Here is a 17,780-nt window from a genome sequence, read left to right on the forward strand (position 1 = left end):
AAAATGAGAGAAATATAACAGAAGAAATGATCCTTGTACAAAACTTCCTAAATTCACATTATGAAAAGAACTGTGCCAGATGGACTCTTGAGATACTGAGCGTTACCAAATTTTACCAGTGGCCATTTTAGGGTTCCAGCCAAGCCACTAACATGGCTAATCATATTAAGTTCACTTATTTTATCACTATTTCAGGGTTTTTTTACTCATAGTCTTTGGAAAAGATCCATCCTGCTGATGTCCACTTACTTTGTTCAACTTCCGATTCAGCCAATTTGCTTAAAATGCAGTAATTTAGCCAAAAGGAGGTAAAAGGTGAGGCCAACAGACATCAGAATGATGGTCTAAAGCCTGAAATGACATTTAATTGGAAGAAATGTGATAGCACATGTTTCTGAGTTTAACCAACTTTGTTCATTCAAATACTCTCACTGAAGTCAGTCTTTCTTAAAAGTTACATATGTGCATAACACCCTGCCAGGCTCAAACCCTTAAGTCTCAAAGCTTAAAATATGTTCAGAGAACTATGCGTTTTGAGAACTAGACTGTAGCCAGATTAATTTCTTTTAAGCCTATAAATTCCTGCATAGTAAACATCAACACTCTAGCAAAGCAATTTCGCTCTGTTTGACTTTAGAACTATTAAACAAAACAAGGTTGAAAAAGTCTTCACATTCCACTATTTAGAAGTGTTACTAGCACACTCATTTCAAGATTAATGGAACTCCTTTCAAGTTACCACTCAGAATATTGCTCATCAAGCTTTTCTTAACACATACTAAAAAAAAATAAAGTGTCACTGGTGGTCACAATCAGAAAGAAGAAGGAAAAATTTAAAAACCTTTATCTATCAGGCAGCAGTTCCAGCCTCTAATTGAAACGTAAGGTGGTAATTTATACTAAGAAAATGAGTTCTCCATTACAATTCAAAATTCCAAAACACAATCTGCAGATTGTTTGCTCATCCTTGTAAAGCATCTTTTTTTCACTGTTGTCATTGCTATGCTGGCAGTCATGCTAGAACCTCATTTAAGTAATTCCAGTACAACCACAGTGTCTAATTTAATAGGTTAAGTCTGAATTTATAGTTAGCTAAAATGCTAGAGCGATGCTGTAAACAAACCAAATGAACAGCCAGGTTCAAGACTACAGAAAATTTTCCCCCAAAACAGAAGAAAGAGATTTACTTGAACCAAGAATATAACTTCAACCAAAACTTTTCATAAGATGTACGCAAGGAATGAACATTTAAAGGAAGTTGCAAATGCCCTTTTCTAGGACATAAACTCAGAAACACCTGCTTAAACCAAGATGGAACAGAAGCTCTTCCCTATACCCTGAATTCTCCTGATCATCTTTTATCACTGAAGCAGATTAATGGTATCCATACTATGCTTTGCGATGCTACAAAATAATTTATATAATTAGTTTTAAGAATAAGTTCTTTCATGAAACAATGGACTTTGAGATATCACAGTAATTTCCACTGGGTGTACCCAGTTTTTTTGAATCCTGCAATTCAGCCATTTGCTGTCTTTAAAAAAAAATCTTTAAAACAAATGCATTGGCTGCTGAGTCCGGATCCTGTAAGTGATGTAACTTTTACCACTTGATCTGAGTAAAGGAGAACACTGAAAGCTGACAGGGGACAATAAATACATACCTAACGCCCAGCTTAGCACACTGAAAATTCTCATATACTGGTCACATCTCAAAATGTGAAAAATGTTCTAACTACCACATGGTTTTATATTTTCAATAGTAATAAAAGAAAAGAAGATTTCAAAGTTTCCTAAAAAAACAAGAAAGCAGCAATCTTAAGAATTATTCTGGAAATATTTGGACTCTTAACTTTGAGTGTAGTAAGAATAGAATTGTCTTCTCTTTTCTAAAATTGGGAAGATTTTTGATTTGGCTTGCATCAATTTGGGCTCAAACTTAAAACGTCAAAGCCTGGAGTATCACTAACCATGTAAAGCAAAAATGTATTTCCAACCAAGCAGCTGGAAAGTAAGTGAATGAATTTGGATATTAAACACATACTTGAGAGTAATAAAGTGTACAGGAGAGGAGGTTACTAAAGAACTTTGCAAAAAATATTGCTACAGTAGCATTAGGAATTAACAGTGCATCAAAGATTTAAAGTTTCCATGCTAATACAAACTGATCCAAGCCACAATGAACCACAGGATAATCACTCAAACAAAAAATTAACCGCATTCTACTTTATAGAAGCTAGAACTGGAATTTACCTGAATACCATTAATGTGATTCAAAAAGATTTCTTCTAGTCTGGCATGCCTCAGTTTACATAGGTCACAGAGAACTGGCGCCATTAGTGTGTAATCAAAACACAGTATTATGTGCATTTGGCTTTTTTGAACATTTGCAATCAAATACTCAAATTTGAAAGAGCTTTTACACGTCAGAATTCAGTATCACTGCTGCATGAAGTGTTTTACTCGTTGGTTGGGATTTTTTTGTGGAAACGGTATATAAAAGACCTTGAGGATTACAGGTCATGGAATTCATGTTAAACAGAAAGCTGCCCAACATTACTGTCAAAATACCTTTAAAAAGGCAGTTCGTAGACAGAATAATGCATTTTACATTCAGATATTTCCTCTCTCAAAAGCAAAGGAATCTCAGAAGAAAAATAAAATCAGTAGTGAAGGCCACATACTTTTTGCATTTGATGAGCTGAAATGCAAAAAACAATTAAAGCATCTTGTAAGAGAGAAAAAAAAACAAACACAGAACTTCTGGAAAGTGATGATTTAGTTGATGAGGTGGTCAGTGTGGAAAATGTTGGGAATGCTACAGCAGAACTGACCACAAGTACAAAGGAATATGAACAGGAACATAGTACAGGCGTCAACTAGAAAACTGTAACTTGCCAACTTGTAAACAAGAAAAAGCATTTCACAGATTAAAAGTTCTAGGGAAGTAAACTTCTTTAAATTATTTTGTCAGTTCAACCCTGATTTAAAAAAGTATGGCTAGCAAAAATACATAAGCCTCAGCATATTTATAAGTCTTGATCAGAGCAGCCATGAGCCTTTGATAAACGGCTGGAAACAAACACCCTTCTACTAAGGATGAAAGAAAAATATTTCATTTTCTTCTTTCTCTCATTTCCCAATCCACACGAGTATATGTAGAATTCACATGCTCCAAGAATATCTTGACGCTGCTATAGATTGAGACGTGGGGAAACCGGTGGAGGAAAACAGACAAACTCTCTTAAAATACTACGGGCTACGTCAACATTATTCTGGGCAATTTCAAGTGCCCTCTTGACTTCTTCAAAGGAATAGCCCTCTCCCATGAGTTTTGCAATTTTTGCATCCACGTTTTCTGTGGAACCGTCAGAGCTGTATGCTTTCCTATGGTGTATTTCTGGTGCAGTCCTCCGAGGAAGTGGTTTAGGGGGCCTGGCTGGTGCTTGTGAACCATCTGTTTCAAATAAAGGAGATAGAAATCATTAAAAGTTGGCTTAAAATAGTGTTGTAGGTAGGTCAAGCCTTATGAAGCAGTTTAAAAAGTAAAATTCTAAAGAAATGTAAAGAGATACTTTAATTCACTGATACATCTCATTTTAAAGTTCAGACAGAAGCTGAATTCTTCAAGAACATCCAAAACGGAAATAATGCAGTGAAATACTATTTTCATAACATGACAGGAACATGCAAGTTGCGATGTGAGTTATCTAAGTTGGAAGAAAAAGAAAGTATGATGGAACAGCAAAGATGGGTGAAAACAGCCAAGAAAAATTTTAAAGGTTGTCCAACTTCAACGCATGGGTTAAGAACTTTTTCTTAGTCTGTTTAAAAAAACCCCAAACCCCAAATTTGATCAGAATTTTATTCAGGACTATAAGTTGTGCAGATGAGGAATCCACCCAAATATGCCTGAGGGAGAAAAATCCTTCACTTATTGGTACATCTTGCAGATTCTGTTCAGTCAATTGCAGTTCATTTAATGCATAACAGCTATGCATAAATAGAGAAATAACTGGTTTCTCAAAAAACCCTCTGGTCCAATTATATTCAGTGGTGAGAACAGAACACGATCCTTACTCTGCAGTCTCCCTCTGGAAAGATCTCCCCTTTCCTTCTCTTCTATGGAAAGGTTAGCTTCATAATTAATGCTGGTGCTACGAATCATGATGTGCTGGTGAGAAAAGCTAATATTCAAACTTGCTAATCTTCTCAGAGTCAAGAGTTTCGAGCTCAAGTAGACTTGGTACTTTACTGAAACCTCTTTATCCTCACTGATTCCACAATAAGAAGCTTAAATACAAGCAGGCATAGAGCAGAAAACACTTTCAAGAGCAAAGTATTTTTTTTTTAAAAAAGTCTCTAATCCTTCAAAAAGGGTTTCAAAAAGTTCTACCAACAGTGACTTTGATAGATAAATTAGAGGAATTTCTGGACGTGATACTTCCTGTTTACTTACACTGACAGCAATAGCATTTTGCAGTGTTAAGTACTTCAGAGGCAGTTTTTCAATGATGAAAGAATGCTGTATTTTTAGTACTGCTGTTACAACATGCTACCTTATACTGGATAGAGAGCACCGTAGTTCAACCAACTGCATTAAACATTTCAGATGAATGAAAATATTTCACATTAGTGACCATCTAACCAAGGTGTATTTTTCTCTCCACTTAAGTTTCCATGTGTTCAGACGAGAGCGTTGCGATAAATTTTACTTCTACTTCTTAATTCAGAGAAGATAAGCAAATAGCACTTTTAGCAAGATGGTGATATTCATATAACACATGGATGAGAGAATTTGATTAAGAATTTGCAGTAAAGGGCTAAGATTAATTTTGTTCTCATTTCATTACCTATTTTCCTTGCAAATAGTTATGAAACAACCTACAGATAGATAGTAAGGGCTATTTCATATTTGTTATGATATTTTCCTCTCTGAAGATGAGAAGAATTAATATAAACGCTAAACACTCTAGTAAACACATCTGAAGCAGATTCAAACCTGCTATGAAGGTGTGGAAGATCCATGAAACACACTGGTTTGAGAAATTAACTATAGCTCAGGAAATGAGGTTGATAACAAATCAGAAACAAGTTCAAATTTCTCATTTCACTTATTTTAGAGAACTCAAGATTGTAACAGAAGAATATCCTTTATATTTGAAATAAAGGTATATCATGTTAAAAACAATCAGGTTTTTTTCAGAAACATTTCAAACTGTTTTAATACACACATTTTGTTATGGACTTCACCTCTATAGAGGATGAAACAAAATTTGCAAACTTTACATTTTCCCCTGGGCTTGAAGTATAGAAGAAATTCCTTATGCATAGATCAGAACCTTCTGTGTGTGTGTTACATGAGATTTTTTGCTCTACCCAGTCTAATACAAAACTGAAGTTATTTCTTGTATAAAACCTTCACTTTGCTGAAGCTTCCAAACAAACTTTCTTAAGCAATCACATCATTTAGAAAGGTAATTTTTTAATTCTGTCAGCATATTTGCAGCATAGGCATTTTATTCTCACTACACTGACATCTCCATATAGTACAGACACTTTAAGATCTTCAGCCTTCTCTCTCTAACTCAATTCCCATTATTTTTTTAAGCGCTGACATCTCTTTCAATATCTTCACATCCACATAAAAATTTTAGCTGAAGCTGTGTATCACAGTGGATCCTAAGCTTAAAGATACTAAGCCTAAGCTGCAATGTCCATCTGGACACTGAGATAGAGGTATTTAAGCAGGACTTTCCTTTCCAACCTCCCATCTTCTCTGGATGCTTAACTAAAAACTCAAAGAGATTTTTCTAATTGTGTAATTCAATTAAGAGTTTCTATAGCAAGGAGCTTCCTCTATCACTCACATTTCTGTAATTCAGCACTAGATTTAACCCTTAGGTAACAGATTAGTATAAAGGCAGAGACAGGCTCATTCAATATGCCTTTAACAAGCACAGAAAAAGTTGCAAGGTGAGAGCTCTGTGGCACAGTGGGAGGAAGATATTTGTAACGACACCAACTGTCTGTTCCTCTCTGCTGTGAAAATGGCCCTCCTCTTTCCTTCCCTTGCTGCTTCTCCTGTATGTTCCGCGGTCTTTCACCGACAGACAGAGAAGCGTTAGAGAAGCAGGTGATAAAGGCTTGTTGTGCAAGGCCCTCTCTGGAGCAGTGGCAAGCAGCTACATCTGACCTAGCTGGCATACAGGCACAAAGCACACCCAGGGGACATCGATACTAAGGAACTGACAGAGCAGGGAGAAAGTGGGAAAGGAGTAACTGCACATATTGGGCCATCAAGCTCTTAGGTATGATCTTCATATTTTGCATTACTGCAGCAGATTAGTCCAAATCCAGATCAATCGAAATCCACCCTGAAAGAATATGTGACACCCTCCACCCAACATTTCCATGTAAAGGAATTTAAATTTGCATGCAAGAGCTTTAATAAGGTCAGATGAGTGAATAAGCAGCAGAAAAATACACTTAATTAGCCATTTGAATGCATTTCTTACAGAATAGCTAAATTCTGTAGAATACAGCAGACATCTATATTAGAGACCTAATTTCCCTCTACCTTTCCCCCTTATCATTGGCTGTGCTTAGGTAAAATATGCTATTAGCAGCATCTCCTTCTCTTGCTTTTGCTGTAATAATTTTTAAAAGTTGTATTTAAGACGTTTGAAAAACTATGCTTTTGGGATAGTTAGGTGCATAGTTGAGAACTATTTCTTAAGTTTTCAATACTAAATACACTGCTGAATTAAAATTAATTTTCCATTACATATTAACGATTCAGTTAAACATCATGACAGCAATCTTAAAAACAGTCAAACCGAGGCACAGAATTTAAAGGACTCCCCATGTTACTTTAGGGAGCCAGTGGCTAACTTATAATCAGATTTTAGAGCGAACTACATTTCTTTTCCAGCTAGTTCAAAGAATCACCATACGAAAAGGCTGAAATGAAGAATTTCCTAAGTGAACTGATTATTTCAGAATAAATCCAAACCCAAAAGTTCTGAATAGGGTTATATTTCTACATTGTCTTGTCTTTTTAAATCATAGATGAAGGTGAATCAGTTCATCCTGAAGCTCAACAGTTCTGTTCTATAGAATTACTGCCACTGTAAAAACAACTTTTCAATTAAGAGTATGACATGATCTATCACATAGTTTTCATTTAATTGAAATTAAATTGAATATCTTGCTGTACATCATGCTGATTTGGAATGATATTTATAGCAAAGGTCGACACGTGTATGTTTTAGAAGATGGCTGTGGAAAACATACAGATAGAAAAGTATTTATTAAGTGACATCAGAAAGCTCCAAGATCTTAAGTAGCAAATACCTCGCAGTAATTTAGGAAAATTAAAAGTTGCTCTACCATAGAATTGCAAGAATTACAGGAAAACTCCATAGCTTTAAAACATAGTTATATCATTATCATAGTTTGTATTATGGAAGAATTTAAAATGCCCTAAATAAATCAAGTTAACGGTGTAAGACAAACAAAACCCTCACAGCGTCGCATATAAAACATGCATTATAAAACAATTTTTTTTTTCCTAACAGTTGGGGAAGAAAAAAAAAAAAAAAGAGAAACACTGTTGTATTAGTAGAGGTATCCTCCCAAAAGTGCTACTATTTACCAAAGCCATCACACTAATTCTCAAATGTGCTATTCATTAAAAATTCTGTAGCGCTCTTCAGGCTTATTTAATTCCCCCTGCACATTAAGCTGGAAAAATATTTTTTTTCATTCCTACACCACAGCAGATATGAACTACATATTCCTAAGAAGGAGAGATATAATTACAATTAAAAAATGTATCATTTTTCCACTCGTGATTGTTGCAATTAAACGCTGATGATTTACAGATTTACAACTGAAAAACCAGAGAAATAAGCCTCTTCATGTCTTTATGCAATTCACTCTTATCTGGAGAATGAATAATGGTTCAAATCATCACTTGGCTCTTTCTTTATGTGGTCTCCCCACACAGCAAAATGATGCAGGTAGGACAATCCTCCCCCTTCCCCATATACCATGCACATCTAAGGAAATGAAAATGTGCTTACAAATTGGTGAAAGCACTTTGAAATAGAAGTAATACTTTATTTTATATTTTGCATTTTATAATTATATTAATTAATTTGAGTAGCTTTCCCTTAAATGCTCTTCACATTGCCTGAAAACCACAAGCAAAATTTCTACAGCAGAGGAATTGCTTCTACTGGACCTGTTGTAAATGAAAGACTGAGTTTTAATTTGTTTTGGTTCTTGTTATTTTATTAAAAAAACATTTTAAAATTGTCTTAGAACTTCAGACAAACTTACTAGCAAAAAAGATCAGAAAATAGTAATAGTTTAGAAAGTGAAGCTACTTTTTTTTTTTTTTAGGAGCAATGAAACAAAGATGGAAATGAGATGCAGTCCCTGCAGGAATTCTGATCTCTTGTGAGCTTTAAAGGTGGCAGAAAAACCTCTGCTTTTCTCAAAAGATAAGGAACACTACAACTCACATAAGCATTCACCTTGGCAGCTGGTGAAACTGATGCCATAATATCTACACCTACAGACAGAAGAGGTAGCTGCTTCCCCCTTTATTGCTGAACTTTAATCTGTTATCCTTTCATGATTTTGTATTTTTGTAAAGCTGTATTACCATTGCCATTTGCTGCCCAGAATGACAAAAATCTTATTGGACTTTATGGATGAAATTTATTTGCTTCATAAAGTTGTAATTTTCTACAAGAACAGTTTTCTACCTTACCTGAAGAGGGAGGAAGTTGATCATAGTCTTGAGATGTCCTATTTGTTTTGACGTTTTCTCCAGTTACTCTACGAGCAGGTGGCAAAGGAACATGACCAGTTATCGGATCAAAATGGGGATCTGTAAAAACAGAACAAAAAAGGTGTCTTAGAGTAATTAGAATTACTGGGGGGTGGGGGTGTGTGCTGATGCATAGAGTCTAGCCTTAAAATAGTCTCCCTTCAGACAGAGGAGCCACGAATCCATACGTAACTATGTCTTGAACTGACAAAACCAAGAGCACAGCTCAAAGGTGATCTATGCTGCACTGACCATGGCTCTGCTGTTTACATCCATGAGATACCTTTCAATTACCCAACCCTGACACTGCTAGGATTGTAGCTGGCAGAGCATGGATGAGGTTGCAAAGCCTGAAGCAGCAAAATTAGAAATATCCCAGCTATTCAGTTTTGTTAGGGCTTGGTAACACTTCTATGCTTTGCCGTTCACAAAGACTACAGGGCAGATTTCCTATTCAGTTCTCTCTGGTGATTACAAGAACAGAATTTTAAAAATGAAAGAAATACATAGTCCTGGCATATTGTTTCCTTTTTTTTTTTTGGGGGGGGTGGGGGTGGGGGGTGTGGAACGTCAGGGGGGAAAGAGGGACAGGACACAATGGGACAGGACGGGACTGGGACTACCATCCTGGACCTGGCTTCTGCTCTGGACTCATAAGAGTGTTTGTATGTGAGTGCAACTTTTTGCTGTTGTTGATGATGGAATTATTATTCTAATCTGCCAGGCTCTGATGGATAGCTGAGAAATCACCCTCAAGACTTGTACAGAAACCAATCACCAAAAACTCATCATAAATCATCTACAGCAGTTTATCTGACAACATGCAAAGTGAGTAATATGACTTTAGAAATACCATATGAATAAAAAAAGGCCAATCCACACAACCATGTATGCCTAAGTAGATGTATACGCTTAGAAGACTAATGAAAACTGCTGCTATAAGATTGTATTTACTATGCAAACATGAAGAACATGGCCATAGTTACATTTTCCAGATTTTTAATTTAAAGCTATTAAATGTTTTTAAATGCTATTAATGAGGTTTCTTAGATTATTTGGAAATAATACTTAGTAATTTAAAACTCTATGTTTCTAGGAGCTGTATACAGATCGACGGAGCTTGTGTGCATCTGTGTGTGAGGGCTTCTATTTTTCCTCTCCGTCCCCATTAGAACTGAACGGCACAGCGTGTGTTTCTGCATTAGATGATACAATTGAGGCACCCATTCAGACTGGACTGAATAATAAAAACATTCCATAAAAGGTCATTCCACTTCAACCTAAACTAGCTCACTTCCATCCCACAGCTAGTATCATTCACAAAGGTCAGCCAAACGCCCAACAACCTGTCAGGCATATTATAGAGTTGCACATGACTGTTTGTCATCTACATTCTGCCATTCCTGTGATACTATCACCAAACATTTCATTTATCTCTCTCCATACAGCTTCTAAGACAAACAGATAGGAGGAGAAAGACATCTAACTGCACCACAAAGTAGATAATCACTGACAATATTCCTGGGAAAGGTAAAGTTAAGACACCAACATCTTCTGGAAGCTTCCACAGAGAAAAAAAAAAAGTCACTTCACACGTATGCACTATAACCCACAAAAATCCTGTTGTAATCTGTACCATCAGAGGCAAATATATTCAGCTTAATTAACCTGACAATCAAACGCTTTTCAACTCAAAGACAATATCCATAAATTGTAAATATAGCTTTTGTACCTTTTAACAAGCAAAATACCAGACTAAAAAAAGTCACAGTGATTCATTGGGAGAGATAGGTGAAAAACTGACTTATCAAAAAGGTTATGAACCACAGGCGCCTTCAACTGTGTTTACAATTAATGTAGTTTTGCAGCAAAATTGTACAACAGTTCTAACAAAGCAGGATGTTCTTTTCCCTTATTTTCTAGTTTTTTTCCCATGTTCTGACTTGAAAATAAACCCCATGAATTATGTTTTACTGTAGAAAACAATGGAGTTGACAAAAGAATACAGACTAATGTTACAGATTACAACAGAAAACTTGGCACTTCACAAGTAACAACTATTAGAAGAAAAGTACAATTTACCAAAATGTCTAGCCTGGTATTGATATATTGACCTTATTTCATTAATTTGTGATAATGAATAATAGTAAAATAATAAAATAATAAAAGTTAAGTATTTTTATACTGTGAGTTGTTTCATCTCCACCATTAAAAAACCCCTATGTTTTAATATTTTGTATAATGGAATACAGACAAAACAGACTTCTGTATCACAGAACAGATAAACTTCTGAAGTAAAGGAAAAGTAAATAAAATACATTCTTTCCTTTGTATTCTTACCAGAATGAAGGAACAGTTCATGCCCTGAAGGAGGTCGGCTTCCTGAGCCAGCAGGTTTTGTGTGCTCAATCATGCTGTGCCGAGCCGGTGGTGGTGGTGGTGGTAGTGAAGGGGGTGAGCTATCCAATGCATCTTCACCTGTATTTTAGAAAAGAGTTATTAGATGAGCCAAACTTCATTAAGAACTGTAGAACAAAGAGTGAAGCTTAAAATTTATTTTTTTCTGGCTGCTGAGGCTGTTAATCCTAGGGTTCATCTAGCAGTTCAGTGACTCCAGTAATGAAATTGTAAACCTGATTCTTACTATGCACAACCCTCTTCTAAAACATGCTCTGAATGACCTTTTGCAGTGCTCAGTTGCTTTCACTGAATATCATTGTAGAATAACAGCTATGTTTCAGTGGCTAAGCAAAAATATTTGTATTCAAACACCAATGCTGCCTACATTGAATCAGCTACATTTATACTATGTATTGTCTTTATCAGCTGTTCTAAAGCTCTGACCCCAGATATAAACTGAATTTTCTAGGGCTTGGCAAAAGAATGTACGGCTTACACAAAGGTGGTGCAGACAGAATTAGGGTTACCAAGCAGTGTGATTTTATGCCTTCTTCTGCCTTTAATTCTGTGTACTCTCGCAACTCAGGAACACTTCAGGGACCAGAGAGAGCATAGTGCAGTAACATGGCAAATGTTCAAAAGGTTTATGGAACCAGAAAATTGGATGATGACACATACGCTACAGTCTAACGATCATGCAGCTGAGTTTGTCAATGAAGGTGTGGGTGGTGGCCAAGCACAGCCTCAGTATATATGCAGAGCTCACTGACTTTCATTTAGGAGAACTGAACAGAAATCAGGGTTGGAAAAGATAGCTTTTGGTGATTGCAGGCAGCAGTGAGTTTTGAACTGTCCCTTGGCAGCGGGAAAAAAACCCCAAAAGTAAACTTATTAATTTAATTTAGTTTTGTCTTAAATACCACCTCTTTGGCACTTGATAAAAGAAATGGAATTATTTAAGCTACAATAGGAAAAACCCTCCACTCTTGCATTAAATTGCAATGCTCAGGCTTCACATTAAGGGACAAAAGAAGTATAATTTATTTTAGGGAAAATGGTTTTGCTTTTCTTTATAGTTTGAATACAGATTTAGTATGTCTTTTCGTCTGTCTTGCATGAGGGCTTACAGACAGATACCAAGCACAGATCATTGACAGAAATATTGATACAATTGTAATGTTTACCCCATAGCTTGTTTGGCATTGTTAACATACTTAACATTGGTTGTTTTTCAACAAACGTGGCATTTGGTTCATCTAGGCAATGTTTAACCATAAAAAGTAATCAGCAAAAAGTCTGCAACCTAAAGGGGGCACCAGAAGATCATAATCGGAGGGTGTCCTGTTGAGCAAAGAGCTGTGTTTTGGGTTGTCTCTGGTAGGAGGTCGTGCAGGTGGCAAAGGTACCGGAACAGTAGGTGCATCATAGACATCTCCTGAATGACACAATCACAAGAAGTGAATGCTTTCTTGCTGTACGCTTAGAACAGCACACAGCAAATTTTTTTCTAAATAATGAAAAAAAAAAACCATACCTAACTCTGGATGCTTTGATTTCTTCATTTCAGAAGTTGCATTGTGTGTCCCATTCGTTACTCCAGCACATTGACCATTCTCACACACCCTAAAGACAGACAATAAACAGGAAGCAATCAACCAGTTATCCAAGTATTAATTCCCAGAATGACCAAGTACCTGAGCTGGCAGTCCATTATATGGAAACAAATGAAAGACGGTAAGCTGCACCAATTTTAAACTTTACATATTTTATATTGAGAGCAGATACTGGTTAACTGTCAATTATACTGCTTTCTTGGTGGGATGCTGACATGGCTTAAGTAACACTCAAGGCTGCAACAGACAGATAGAGGAAGAACTAACGGTAAACATAATCCTCACTTCAGAGCTCAGGTCATTAGTTAAGTCACAGACTCTAGCCTATTTTGCCTTCCCAGCTGTTGGATTTTTCCCTAGTAGAAATATGGCAAAGGGAAATGTGGATTTTGGTAATTATCCACACTGAAGTACACAGAAAAGTCATTAAACAAAATAAACCAAAACAACAACAAAAAACTCCAAACATTAAAAAAAAAATAATTAACTAGCCAAAGCAGTTTTGCATGTGCCTATTCATTTCTGTATCAAAAAGCTGAGTCTGATACTTCTAACACAGTTTAGTAATTTTAAAAAATGGAAGCATATTACACCCTCAAAATTAAACAACAGTATTAAATTAAATATGAACGTAATTTAAATCAAACAGTAAGAAGTTGCCTATAATGTTGTCAGAAAAATATTGGAGATTATTTTTGTAAGATGGCTCTTCAAATACTGCAGGGAAAAACACAGAACAAAAGCCTTTTCATAATATTAAATATCATTTAAATAAATGTGAAAGAACTGGGAAATTACTCTTGTCATTGGAACTGTGGACCCTGCAGAGAATTTCTTTGGAAAAAGGCCACCACGCTAAACAATTCCAGCTTAAAAATAAAAATCCCAACCCACCATGCACCATTATTATCCAATACTGGCAAATCTGTTAGAGATTTATACAGCTAAAATTTCAGCTCTTGGGTTTTTACCAATAGTACGAACTTTAATAAACCTATCAGCTTTGGCTATATGGAAAGGAGGGATGAATAAAGGTCTGGAATCATTTAAAAATATATAAACAGGAAAGAGGAAGTGAAAATGTGTTTGTGGTCCCAAGAGTTATAACTAGGAGTAATGAAATCAATGTAAGAATAATTGCAAGACTTAAAAAACAAAACAAAACAAAAAACTAATGGTAAGAGCTATTTTGTTATAAATTAATTTCCCCAGGGAAGTGGTAGAGGAAGTGTTGCTTCTATCTTTGAAATTAGATTGGTTCAGTCTCTGAAATGCAGTGGATGCAACACTTCCTTTGACTCCTCAGTGTATACACTAAGAATATTTTCTACTTTAATTTGAATCTATTCTGCATTTTCAATAATCTAACCAGCCACAGGCACTAAGATAAGTTAACATAGCACCACTTCAGAAGTCTTCAGGTCATTATGAGCCCAGTTAAGTTGATCAGTTCACAAATCATGCTGAAATACCTATTTACATGAACAATAAACACCAGTACAAGAGCAGCAAATGAGAACTAACTTCTGTCCTTTGATTTTCCTTTTGGAAAAAGCTTTATTAGGAGAAGATAGATAACGTACTAATGCATAATTCTTCTAATAATAATCTGATTAGTAATGTTAAAATTCTTTCCCTCCATTTCTTGTTTCTGAACTTGCCCCATACCCGGGAAGAGATGATCAGCTGTAACAAACCAGACAATTCACTGATCAGCCAGAAAATAAGACTGCAAACCATTTTTTGTATTATTCTTGCAATATATTTAGCATTGCCGTATCTACTGGTAAAAGAGCAAAAAGTCCTAGAGGCAACACAAATTTGGGAGCAGGATGGAAGGATGACATAGTATCTAAACAACAAAACATCCAGAATAAATTTTGTGGGCTCTTTAGTTTACTGAAAACTCTAGAATACTATCCAAGAACGGAGGAAGCAACACTTAGGAAAAGGGATAAGAGAAGGTGATGCTGGGGGACAGAACTAAAAGATGCTAAAAATTTGTGACAATTAAAAAAAAAAAATAAATTGTTGTTAACAGTTTGCTAAACAGTACTGAGAAGTTAAGCTTTTATTGACTGCCCTCCCCATAAGATTAAAAGTGCATTAAAAGAATACAGCATTAACCAGAATCAAGATTCTTTTTGAAATCTTCATCTCAGTTTTCACATCTAAGCAATACCATTAGCTAGAAGGAGACATTTTAAGTATACAGAACATCATATTTATTCATACACGAATATTCAATGGGATTCTTTTTTTTTTTTTTTTAATGCTTAGGAGAATGGTTTGTTTCAAGTTAAAATTCTTATCAGAATATATAGTAAGAAGAGTTGGTCTTTTTAATTATAGACCAACCTGAATAGCAAACTGAGTTATTTGCCTTGTAGCAAGTCCTGGGTTAATGCCAAAACACCCACCATATGCACAAGACCAAGTACGGTAACTAAAAAATAAACTAGAAACTGCAAAAAACTTTGAAATCAGCTTTCCATCTACAGCCTCTATTAATAATTCTAATGGCCTGGTGAAATCCTATACCAGCCAATTGAAAGCACTCAACTCTTTTTTTCTGCAAAAGAAGGATACCAGAAAATGAGAAGTTTCTAATTTTCCAGCCGGTTATTTTCTCAAGAATCTTTCAGGGTGCATCTAGATATTAGCATTTTAGTTGAGGTCAGGAGTATGAATTGAAACAAATCTCCATGAGTCATCCCCACTTACAGCACTTTGGTTTACACTGCGGAGAGCTCTCAGCATGCAGACTCTATCGCTTCTGTATGACGTTAACTCAAAAAATGACCTGCAGGAGCTCATCCAATGTGCTTCAATTATTAAAGCCACAGGACCATGTTAGGGTTAATCTGAATCCAAAACTTCCCAAAACATACAGTGTGAATGTGGGGTCCTTGGAGTCAACTGGTCCCTTTTACAGACCCACTTCTATTGCACCACACTGCTTACTAACCTAGACATAGCCCTCAGAAGCTGCTAAACCAAGGTAATCTGTCCACATACTGCTCGCTTCTGTTGCAGATGACTTCTTGTCTAAGAAAGGTAACATCCTGTGTAATTCTAGTCATGCAACTCAGCCTTTATTAGATGACTTTGCATGGTACAGAAAGACATTCTCATGCAGAAGCACAACACACTCAAATAAAAACGGCATCGTTTAAGACCAGTCAGCCTGACCTCAGTGCCGGGGAAGGTTATGGAGAGGTTCATCTTGAGTGTGCTCACCAGGCACATGGAGGACAATCAGGGGATCAGGCCCAGTCAGCATGGGTTCATGAAGGGAAGGTCTTGCCTGACCAACCTGATTTCCTTCTACGACCAGGTGACCCGCATGGTAGATGAGGGAAAGGCTGTGGATGTTGTCTATCTGGACTTCAGCAAAGCCTTCGACACAGTCTCCCATAGCATTCTCCTGGAGAAGCTGGCGGCTCATGGCCTAGATGGATATACTCTTCGCTGGGTTAAAAACTGGCTGGGTGGCCGAGCCCAGAGAGTCGTGATGAATGGAACTAAATCCAGTTGGCGGCCGGTCACAAGCGGTGTCCCCCAGGGCTCAGTTCTAGGGCCGGTCTTGTTTAATATCTTTATCAATGACCTGGATGAGGGGATTGAGTGTGCCCTCAGCAAATTTGCAGACGACACCAAACTGGGTGGTAGTGTTGATCTGCTTGAGGGGAGGAGGGCTCTGCAGAGAGACCTGGACAGGCTGGATCGATGGGCCGAGGCCAACTGCATGAGGTTCAACAAGGCCAAGTGCCGGGTCCTGCACTTTGGTCACAACAACCCCATGCAGCGCTACAGGCTTGGGGAAGAGTGGCTGGAAAGCTGCCTGGGGTGCTGGTGAGGCCGCACCTCGAATACTGTGTTCAGTTTTGGGCCCCTCACTACAAGAAGGATGTTGCATTGCTGGAGCATGTCCAGAGGAGAGCAACCAAGCTGGTGAGGGGTCTGGAGCACAAGTCATACGAGGAACGGCTGAGGGAACTGGGGTTGTTTAGTCTGGAGAAGAGGAGGCTGAGGGGAGACCTGATCGCCCTCTACAGCTACCTGAAAGGAGGCTGTAGGGAGGTGGGGGTCGGCCTCTTCTCCCTGGTAACAGATGATAGGACGAGGGGGAATGGTTTGAAGCTGCGCCAGGGCAGGTTTAGGTTAGATATTAGCAAAAAATTCTTCACTGAAAGGGTTGTCAGGCTCTGGAATGGGCTGCCCAGGGAGGTGGTAGAGTCCCCATCCTTGGAGGTATTTAAAAGAAGGATAGATGAGGTGCTTAGGGACATGGTTTAGTGGTGGGATGGCAGGGTTAGGTTAAAGGTTGGACTCGATGATTTTAAAGGTCTTTTCCAACCAAAGCGATTCTATGATTCTATGAAAAGGATTAGGACCTGCAAATTTTTTTTTCCTTCTCATTTTTTTCCCTGGCTAACATTGAGAGGGTTTTGGTTTGGTTTTTTGTTGGGTTTTTTTGTTTGTTTGTTTGGAGTTTTTAAGTAGGTAGGAATTTAAGTGCTCAAGACCATGAAGTTCAGAAAACTGTGTAATATTCACATCTATGCAGTGGAGGTTGCCTCAGCATTTCTAATAAAGACAGAATTTTTAAGCTGCATACAAGGAGTGATCAGACTATGACCTTTTTCCACCTGTTCTAAATATCTGATTAAAGAGGTCTAAAAATTATAATTGGCTAATTTTAGGATGAGACACATGGCAAGCTTTATTGATGGTGGGTCCTTGACATCACATTCTGACAGAAAGAGGAAAAAATGGCAATATGTCACTGCATTTTTTTAATAGCAGAAGAGTCTGAACTTTTTAGATCAAGACTTGATTTTAGTATCATACTTTTGACCTACAAGACCAGTCAAGAATTGATCCTTCTTTTTCCCAAGACTTATTCTCTTAATTCCAGACATT

The 17,780-nt window shown here is 37.0% G+C and overlaps 1 protein-coding gene across 1 annotated transcript in view; it reads right to left on the bottom strand.

The window, feature by feature from the left end:
* Window positions 1-774: 774 nt before the first annotated feature.
* Window positions 775-17,780, bottom strand: part of CBLB (Cbl proto-oncogene B) — a 133,919-nt gene continuing 116,913 nt past the window's right edge. Inside the window, exons 14-18 of the mRNA XM_035897586.1 lie at window positions 12,776-12,864; window positions 12,545-12,676; window positions 11,182-11,319; window positions 8,782-8,901; window positions 775-3,456 (exon numbers count right to left, since the gene is read on the bottom strand). Of these exons, the coding sequence (XP_035753479.1) occupies window positions 3,194-3,456; window positions 8,782-8,901; window positions 11,182-11,319; window positions 12,545-12,676; window positions 12,776-12,864 (742 nt within the window). The 3' untranslated portion in view covers window positions 775-3,193. The remainder of the gene's footprint in view (window positions 3,457-8,781; window positions 8,902-11,181; window positions 11,320-12,544; window positions 12,677-12,775; window positions 12,865-17,780) is intronic.

Source organism: Egretta garzetta, unplaced genomic scaffold (genome assembly GCF_000687185.1).
Source record: "Egretta garzetta isolate BGI_Z169 unplaced genomic scaffold, ASM68718v1 scaffold367, whole genome shotgun sequence".
In the NCBI taxonomy this organism is placed as follows: Eukaryota; Metazoa; Chordata; class Aves; order Pelecaniformes; family Ardeidae; genus Egretta; species Egretta garzetta.